The 9,817-nt window shown below is 55.4% G+C and overlaps 1 protein-coding gene across 2 annotated transcripts in view; it reads left to right on the top strand.

The window, feature by feature from the left end:
* Positions 1 to 4,703: 4,703 nt before the first annotated feature.
* Positions 4,704 to 9,817, top strand: part of NTF3 (neurotrophin 3) — a gene marked incomplete at its 5' end in the record, with an annotated part of 66,698 nt that continues 61,584 nt past the window's right edge. Inside the window, one exon of one of the 2 annotated variants that reach the window (XM_082636287.1) lies at positions 4,704 to 4,742. In XM_082636287.1, the coding sequence (XP_082492413.1) occupies positions 4,704 to 4,742 (39 nt within the window). Of the gene's footprint in view, positions 4,743 to 6,350; positions 6,537 to 9,817 lie in introns of those variants that run through there. The other variant, XM_082636288.1, reaches the window with a different exon arrangement.

The following is a 9,817-nucleotide window of genomic DNA, read 5'->3' as shown; positions in this document are numbered from 1 at the left end:
GGCAAGCTTCACTCTATGCTGTAGTAATGGGTAGGAACACTACAGCCACAGGAATCAGCAACTCGCCAAGCTTTGCACAGAGAAGTCACCTGGTTGTGGCTTGGAACCAGCTGGAGTGTCACTGTCACTCAAACTACTGAAGGTGGAAGAGAGCAGATAATATAAAACTTCCACTGTACCCCAGTCAGTGTGTTTTTTAAATTTTCTTATTTCTATTCCCCATTATACAAGAAAGTGAGGCCAAGGCCCTTGTACACATGGTAAAACCAAGAAGCTGAAAAGTTCAGTGAACTCCCTGAGCTCACAAAGTCAGTGACAGTGTTGCTTTCTCTCTGTTGTTCCTGGATTCCCTGGATTGTATGTCTTTCAGGATGAACCAACATTTTTCAGCATAAATGGAAACCTAAGCTCCTCCTACAACCTTCCATGTCCTCCTAAGCATTCATGGGTTCTTTAGCATCCAGACCCTTCCCCAGATGAAGCAGCAGTGAAAAGACCACCAGGCTGGAGGTTTGGAAATCGGACATGGACCCTGTCCATTCAACCCGTGGACCCCAGCCTTCCCCTGAGGCTCACAGCCCTGCTCCAAGGGGCTCAGAGTCTATACTGTTCCATATGCATCTCCATCTCCTGAAACATCCAAATTGACCCTGTTTTTCACTTCCAGCATTTGGTGATGTCTAAATACCCCTTGGAGGGCTCAAGAAACAGCTGGCTGGTGAGTGGGCATAGCTCAGCAGATGAACAGTTACTCTCAGCATCTGTAACTCTGCACCTGGACCAGAAGATGCTGGCTCACGTGATGAGGGGGATAGTCTAGCGAGTATTTTATCGTCTGAAGATGGAATTAACGGCAGGGCCATAGCTATGTCAAATCCAGCTAATAAAACCTTATGAGTTCTTACCCATGAAATATTTTGTTTATGTCACATGGGTCTCATCGAAGGTTTTTTTTTCTCTTTCTTCATTTCCCTGCCCCCACCCCCTTCCCTGCCCCCTTTGTCTCCTGAGGCCTAGGCCCTCTGGAAGTGCATTAGTTACCTAGGAAACCTTCATGTCAATTTTTTTTATGCGTGGAGTTTGGTGCAACGTAAAGCTAATTTATAGGATGGTGAGGAATTCATGTCATGACTGGTGAAATAGGAGACTTTATTATGATTTTTATATCCACCTGTGTGGTAGGAATCCATACCTTCTCTCTATTATTCTGGGTAATTTTTTGAAGCATAATTATGAATCTGCATGCTATTTCACAAAATGAGTTGATCAATTATTGTTCAGTGTAACTCATTATATTGTTCAGTGTAAGCTCTAGAACGTAATTAGCAAGAACAACAAACCGAGAACATCCTAGGCAAGCTGTTGAGAGTTAAAGGACACTGGAATTTCCTTTAAAACGCTGAGGTGATTCTGTTTTAGAGGCAAAGAATGAATAAGATGAGATTTTTAAATTCTTCAGCTATGTCTTCCATGCTCATTGAGGTCCATATTAAGAAGCTATTAAAATTCTAAATATGTCCACTACTTCATTCTGCTGATTTCTTTATGTCTTTGTACAAAGGGGAGAATATATATACCCATGGAGTTACCTTAATGAAATGTTTAAAGACAACTTACGAAAAACAGGACCGTCTTTCTAAAGGCTGATCCGCCACCAGTGGGGTGGCAGGATTTCAGTGCAAGCACCATAAGATCGGGAGCTGGGGCTTCCATGGTACCAGACACTGTGCTGAGTGTTTTAAATAAATAAGTTCCTTAGATCCTCATAACACTCCTATGAGGCTGGAACTGAGAAGCTCAGCACCTGCCCAGAGACACACAGCTGTGAAGTGAAGAAGGCCGCATGAAACCTGGGTTTGGATGAGTCCAAAATCCCCTCTTTCAATGAATCATAGCTCTTGATCTGTTACCAGGCTTTTTCTATTTCCGTGGGGAGAGTCATTGTCAGGCTGGAGCCTCGGTTTCCTCAACTATTCGATGCGGGGTGAGGACACAGAGGCTCAGAGAACATGATCTCTGGGATCCCCGCTCTGCCAGACACCAGTGCTGATAACAGCAAAGCCGCACTTTCTCAAGATAGAAATTTTAGGGAAGACCTGGGCACACGGCTTCTGTGGACAGCTGCACCTACTTTGCAAAAAAAGAGTAATGCCTCACACAGGACTCTTCAGGGCCTTTGGGCAGGGTTGCTAACAGGCGTGATGTTCACATGGGTGTGATGTTAATAACGCTGTGGTTAGGACCTGTGCAGTAATGGGTGGGCAGCGGGGAATTTTTTTTTTTTTTTTTTTTTTTTTTTTGCAGTACGCGGGCCTCTCACTGTTGTGGCCTCTCCCGTTGCGGAGCGTAGGTTCCGGACGCGCAGGCTCAGCGGCCATGGCTCACGGGCCCAGCCGCTCTGCGGCACGTGGGATCCTCCCGGACCGGGGCATGAACCCGTGTCCCCTGCATCGGTAGGCGGACTCTCAACCACTGTGCCACCAGGGAAGCCCACGGGGAATCTTTTGAGTGCCAGGAGCAAAGGGAGTGCACGGTCTTCCCTGACCCTTAAATTCTCATTCCCTGTGCAAACACCTTTTGCATTCGCTTAATTGTTTCACAAAACAGACTTTCAGGCTCCCTTGGCAAAGCAGCAGTCTGAGTGAGTTGGGGTGGGGAGGGACAGGGTAGGGCCCAAGAAAGGAGTCACGGGCATCCTGCCAAATTCTCTGCAGTGCCCTCCAGCCGCAGAAGATGCAACCTGCAAATATTTGAGGATCAGATGAGGTGTGGAGGAGCCATCTCCAAGGCAGGAGGAAAAACAAACAAACAAAACAAAACAAAACAAAAGACAATGAGAGAAGACAAATGTTCAAGGCTAGCTAGCTGATCATGGGGAAAATCACACCACTTGTCTTTGCCACAAAGGGTCACAGAGGAAAGGGTCCCTGGAGGCCACTCGGCCCAATTCTCTTATTTCCTGGGTCAACATGTCACAGTGAATTAACCACAGGCAGCTAGAGCACAAGACCACACGCTGGGCATCCCACCTCGCCAATACACAGTCCACTTAACAACATCAAGGCCGTAAGTGCTGCTTTTTACAAGGGAAAGGCACACTTCAGGCCAACGTTTTCATTCTGTTTCTATTCAGTGTTTCAACCACAGAGTGGCGCTGTTGCAAAAGAGAAGGGTGGGCAGGAGGCTTGCTCTAGAAATTTGTTTTAGGAGAGAGTTTTAAAGCGGACCTCCAAACACCAGATCCAGTCCCCGCTCTCACAAGCCGCTTTCAGGAGGAGGGCCTGACACCCAGATGCAGCCAGGAGCAAAAGACAGTTCAGCAACCTAAAAATACAGTCAACAGATGGACGGCCAAGGCCCAGGCTGCGACCACGGGCTCAACTTGGAGAAAGGGATCCCAAAAGACCTAGTTCTGGATGGATTGCCCCCGGACCCAGCACCGCCTTTGGGGCATGAACTCCCCAGCTTACTTCCTAGCTCTGTTCTTTGCTTTAGCAGTCTGCAGCACTCAGATCTGTCTTTATTTCGAAAAATGGATTTGCTTAGAAGTCACAATGCTCCGCAGTTCTAAAACGATTTCATATTATATGCAATAATCTTTTACTCTATCTTTCTATTCCTTTTTCTGGCCACGCTATTTCTCCATCACCTGGTCACTCTCTTGGAAGCCAGAGGGAGGACCTGGATATCAGTCTCTAGAGGGGGGAAGAGGACACTTAGCTCTGAACTAGAAAGGATAGCAGTAAGGAAACGGCAGTTTGCCTGCTCCAGGAAGATTGTTTGAAAAGGGCCTTCCACAAAGGAAAGGGCCGGTGGCTCTCCATTTGGGAAAAAGTGAGCAAAGGGCATCTTTCGGCCTCTGCCTGTTCTCTCCTCTTCCGCTCTCCTCTCTCAGCCCCTCCCTCCCTTCTCTCCCCCTCTCCCCCCCTCCCCCCCAAGGCACCACGCATATTTGGCAAGATTAAGGTGTCACCTCTCATATTACAAGGCGTGTTGATTGCACTCAAAGACAGACCCACCAGCTCAGGACAAAACCCCCTCGAGCTGGGAAAGGCACAAACTTTTCCTGGGATCGCCTAGGTCCTGGCAAAACGAGAGAGCCAGTCAGCGCCTGGCATCTGCAGAGCAAATCGGTCTTAAACTCCACGCTGCCTCGTCGTCTTCTTCTTTTTTTTTTTTCCTTCTGACTTTTTTCACATTTAAGTTTGCCCCTCTCCCTTCCCCTCCTCCCTCCATCGTGCTGGTGACCGTAGAGCAGCAGGCAGATCAGCCGGGACAGGTTTTTAACCCATTCCTCGCTGCAGCGGGAGCCAACCCCCCTCTTTCCTTGCAGTCTTTGGGTTACCTGAGGACCTGGAGCTCCAGAGAAGAGCCCCTAGAACGTGGCCAGTGGGCCTGAATCCCGCCTTTGACTTCGCGGCAGCGGGGGTGGGGGTGGGGGGATTGGGGCGCAAGTGCGGGCAGTGGGGGAGGGCAGGGGGGCGGGCCAGAGCAGAGCGAGAAAACCGGGACCCAGCAGAGCACGCCCAATCCAGACCTTCATGGTGCCGTGCTCCGGGTAGAGGGGACATCTCTGCAGCTTAATCTGGCCCGGAGGAGGACCTGAACCTTTTGGCGCGAGGGCGGCACGGAAGGAGGACCCTACTCTCCCCAGGGACCACGGGCCGCCCCTGGGCCTCAGTAGGCGCTTCTGGCCGTTTTCCATGTGGCAATCTCCAGCAGCCAGGATAATGATGAGGCAGGTACAATCTACCTAGTACGCAGCCCCCAGCCTCCCCATCCCTTCCCACCTCCCCTCGGACCGGCAGCCTCCTCTCTGCGTCGGGTTCGGCCTGATCTGGTAGGTGCGGTGCCCTTATTTCTTGGTGTTTGACTAAATTCTCAAACAAGTCAAGGGAATTTGGATGTTTTTGTACTTGGACGCCAACTAAACTGCTTATTAGACGCCCGGAACGGCAGGGCCGCGGGGAGAAGGGATACCTACTCACACCCCTCCCCCAAGCGCGCGCACGTCCAAAGGTCCTGGAAAGAGACGGGGTTAGGGGTGACTGAGGTGGCAGGGAGGGAGAAGTCGGGGGGAGGGGATCGGAGATGAGATCCCCCCACGCCACGACCCGGGGAGCGGGTAGGAGGAGGACAGGAGGGCAAAGCTCCGTTCCGAGGCTCTGGATTTCTCATTGACCCCTCAGTGACATCCCCCCCCCCGACTTCTCTTGATGGCAAATGGGCGAAAGCAAAATGCATTAACTAGGGTAAATTTAGAGAGACCGAGCTCACCCCAAGCGGGGTCTAATGGGCGGCTAAAGTTATCTCAAAATAAGAGATTTTGCCCCCTGCATTCCCCGGCCTTTCCTCGAATAATCTAAGGGTGGGGAAGTGGACGTCACTCCTTTCGGAGCGCTTAGAAAGGTTGGTCTGTCGCTTGCCTTTCTGCTTCCCGCGCTGTCCCCGCGTGCAGACTGGTGGGTGCTGGGAGGGCGCTCGGCTGCAGGGCCCGACCCTCATTTGGATGGGGCTTAGGAGAAGTTGAAGGCTGCCTGGGGCGGGAGGCTCCGATTCATCACCCTCTCCCTTCCACGCTCACGCTCGCACAAACACACAAGCGCGCACACACACCCGCCCTCCCCAACCCCCCCGACCCGTGCCCCCCCACCCCGACCCCATACCTCTATGGCTTGATCCGCCTGGACCGCCTGCAGCGCCTTGGGTGCTGGTCCCGGAGCGGCGGGCAGCCTGGGAACGGGGTCCCGGGGCGTGCTCCGGTGGTGGGGAGAGGGAAGGACGGACGGGTGCTCTTGGTAGCGGGTGGGGAGAGATCTGGAGCCGAAAGGGTCGAAGGTTCGGAGGAGTTTGCACATTCGACCCAAGCCTCCCGAGGCAAGGGGCAAGAAAGGCCCTTCTGCTTTGTAAAGAAAAACCTTAAATGAAAAGCAAAAAGAAGATCAAAAAGAGATTTTTCAAGGAGAAGAACACGTGAGACAGACTAAAGGCATGAATGTGTAAAGTGCAGTGAAAAGTTAAATATTTCGTTTTTTCTTGGATCTCTAAATCGGAGATGGAGGGGCAAACTGAAGCATACTACCGACTTGGAGGTTGGGAATATTTTTCTTTAAGAAAGGACAGGGGAAATGACCCGGTGCCCCCAGTGGCCCCCGACCCCAGCCGGAGGGGCGCTGGGGCGCAGGCTCGCGCGGCCGGCCGGGCGCGGGGGCGGGCGGCGCGGCGCCGAAGGGGTTAAGGCGCTGAGCGCGGAGCCATCTGGCCGGGTTGGCTGGTTATAACCGCGCAGATTCTGTTCACGGGACTCAGAGTTGAAGGCTCCTCTCCCCACCGTAGCAGCTCCGCGCGAGGCCCCCGAGAGAGCCCGGCGCAACTACTTTCTTCCCTCTCCTTTCTCCTGTTTTTGTCCCCTGCTGGGGCCTGGCGGCGGCGGCGGGGTGGGAGAGACTTTGAATGACCGAGCTCGCGTCCACCTTTCTCTTCATGTCGACGTCCCTGGAAACAGTCACACGGATGCCATGGTCACTTCTGCCACGGTAAGGGGAGGCGGGCACGCTGGGCGGGCAGGTTCGGGGCCGGGGAGCTGCGCGCGGCCTGGGCTCCGCACCCCGCCCTCACCCCACCGCGCCGCGCTCCCACACTTTCCCCCGCTCGTGCCTTCCCGAAGTTTGCGCCCGGACCTGCCCAGGCCGAGGTGCGATCACAGCCACCCGCCCGCCCCCGCGCACGGACACTCCTCCCCACCTCCTCCCTCCCGTGCCTCGGCTGCTGGAGAAACCGCCCAATATCTGGGAAAGTGATCAGGTTTAAGGGACCAGGATTGGAAATGGGGCGGTGGGGGGCGGAGGCGAGGGGAAAGGGGGCCGACGGAAGGGCAGGAAAGGGCTTCGGGGAAACCGCCGGCCCCTCACCAGCGCAGCCGTCTACTCCCGCGGAGAAGGCTCCTCGCGCGTCCCGTAACAAAAGGGGGTGGCAGTCGTATCCGGGGCGGCGGGGAGGCGACGGTGCCGCCGTCGCTCCCCGCACGCGCCCCCCGCGCCCCGCTCGCCACCTCGCCAAGCTCTCCGCTCTCCTCCCCTTCCCGGGCCGGGCGGGGGCTGGGGGGGGAGGGGACGCGGAGCTCCGGCCCCCCCGCCCCGGAGAGTCGCTTCCCAGTTTCGGGAGTTGAGACTCCGTGCGTGGCGTGGCTACCTGCTGGAGTCCCCCTGCCTCCGCTCAAAGCTTTCTCGGAAGCAGCCCCGCACCCCGGGCTCTTCCTGGCCGGCGGCCACCCCACCCTGGGTCTCTGCGCAGATGCTGGAGCCGTGCGCGCGGCCCGCGCGTCTGGGTCGCCGCCGGGAGCGGCGGGCACGGGGGCCGGGCGGTCCCTGGGGAGATCCTCGCGGTTCCTCCGGGCCAGCTCTAGGAATCGGAGGTACCGGGAGGCTGGGAGGCCCGGGGCCCGGCGCAGCTAGGTCGGACTTCAGAGGACCCCCAAGGACCAAATTTCTCCGTGGCCCCTGAGCCTGAGCTCGGGGTCGTAGACTCACACTCCCAAGGAAATTTAGAACGCTCGGGAGTTGAAGATTCGGGAAAGGCGGGTCTGGGGTGGGGGAGGGGACCCTGCTTGTGGCTTTCGGGCGCGAGTGGGTGCGCGGCGAGGAGACGCTGCTTCTTTGGCGGGGGTTGGCTGCTGCGTTCCTCAAAGACACAGCACTGAGACCCCCGAGCCGCACCGGGTGAGGGCTGCTGACTAGTAAGGATCCCTCTCGTTGGATCCGTGGCCGGGGGCTTCCAGGTGGAGGAAACACCGAACTAGACAGCCTGGTCTCGACCTCTGGCGGCGGGCGGCACGTTCAGAGTCAGTGCAGGCAGCTGCCTGGACGCAGCCCTAGCGCTGAGCTCGGAGCTGGAGAGCTGGCGACTGCACGTCTTGGACTTGTTTCTGTGCGCCGAGGAGCAGGGGGCGGGAGCTGGGGTGGGGGGGGGGAGGGCGGGCTAAAGGGGGTGGGTGTCACCCCGGGACTCTAGTCGCTTAAGGACGGTGCTGCGCAAGTGCTCTTTAATGAAGAGACGTCCTCTCCCGCTCCGCAGAACGGAGAGCCAGAGACACATCTAAACCCTCTGTCCCAAATGTCAGGATGGAGAAAGTTGGAACGGGAAGGAACTTTGCAATCGGTTCTGTTTTCCCGGCACTGAGAAATTCTCCCATGTCCTCAGCCTGCCCCGCTCCCGCCCCCGACACAAAGAAGGTGGAGGGGTGGGATTCAGGGGATCAAATCCAACCGCCTCTGCCTTGGGCTCAAACGCTCAGACCTGGGTTTGGCGTTGGGAGAGGAGGCGATGAAAAGAAACCAAGCTCTGAACGGTGCTGGCGGAGAGCAGGGAGTCTGCGGGGTTGCAGGAAGGAGCGTGTACGGCTCTGTGCTGGTGTGGACTGTTTTGTAGCTGGAAGTGGAGGCTGTGGCTCTGTGTGAACGGGTCTGCCGGCCCGTGGAGGGCGATCAGGACCCCTGGGCGCTCTGTTTGGTCAGGGAAAGAGGTTTTTTGGAAAGTGTCTGCATGAGGGTGTGCATGGGGGACGGCCAGGGTGCGGGAGCTCCCCCTGCTCTGTGTGCAGGTGGAGGTGTGTGTGTTTCTGAGGCTCTCTTGCACGGGCAGCAGGTGAGAGCATGTGGGAACAGAGGTGTAGCTGATGAGAAATCTGTGCCTGCGAAGGGTGTCGGAGCAGGAGAGGTACGGTGTGTTGCAGCAGATGGCTTGTGCGCGCCTGCACAGACACACGGAGTGGGTGTGGCGTGGGAGGGCGCCCGTGTGGGGGATGTGTGTGGAAGGTTAGCCTAGGCGCCTGCGGATTACCGAAGGGATGGGGCGGGGAGATTATCTGCAAAGAGCAGAGTGTGAACTTTATGAGTGAGTGCTGGGAAATTTGGCCAGGAGGGCATTGGGGTATGTGGGGAACAGAAAAGTGTGGGCTCAGACGCATTACGGAGAGATGGGGCATTTGCAGAGAAGGATACTGTGGTGGTTTTTGCCTTCCCCCCACTGCACCTCCCCAGAGGGGAGGGAATTGGAGAAGGCTTAGGATGAGGGATGTACATTTAAGGGGAAAAGTCCTCTGTGTGTTGGTATCGGCTGGGGATGTGTGGAGTGAGATCTGAGTGAGTGGAGAAATGTGTTTTGCATGCCGAGTGGCAGGGATGCGCATAATATTACATTGTATAATGGGTTTCTTATTTAAGAAATAAGAAATGGAATGCCCACTGGATGCTCAGCCCATTGCTGGGTACTGGGGCGTGGCACGGTGCCCTAGAACAATTTCTTCCCAGGGCTCAGCGGACTGCCACAGTTTTGCCAGGAGGAACGAGGAGAGCTCGGTGCTAGTCAAGGTTTTTTCAAGAGCTATAATTCAGTTTCTAGAGATGTTTATGGATCTCGGAGGCCAAAGGGAAGCTGATTTGAAAGGTACCTGTGGTTTTGTAAAAAGGGCGCAGAAAGATAGGGGTGATGGATAGTTTTGTGTGTTGGGAAGGGAGCTGAGGGCTGTTACTGTTTCTTGTAGGGGGTGTGGGCTGGGAATGGAGGGTGCAGCAAGCCAGGTCAGAATGCAGGTGCTGATACACTGGAGGGCTGAGTTTCTGAGAGCATGGCAGGGATGCGGCTTCATACGTGGAGCTGGAGAAGGGGCGAGGCAGTGAGCAGGAAGATGCCAGGAAGATGCAGGTTGGGAGTGTTTGTTAATCTTTGATGACTTCTGGGCTGTGAGTGTAAAGCTAACGTGTGTGTGGGCGTGCGTGTGTGCATGCACACACGCCGTGGGTCTGGAGTGAAGTAATTG

The sequence above is a fragment of the Mesoplodon mirus genome (assembly GCF_964341445.2).
Source record: "Mesoplodon mirus genome assembly, chromosome: 11".
In the NCBI taxonomy this organism is placed as follows: Eukaryota; Metazoa; Chordata; class Mammalia; order Artiodactyla; family Ziphiidae; genus Mesoplodon; species Mesoplodon mirus.
This window is presented reverse-complemented; position numbering and strand designations above follow the sequence as displayed.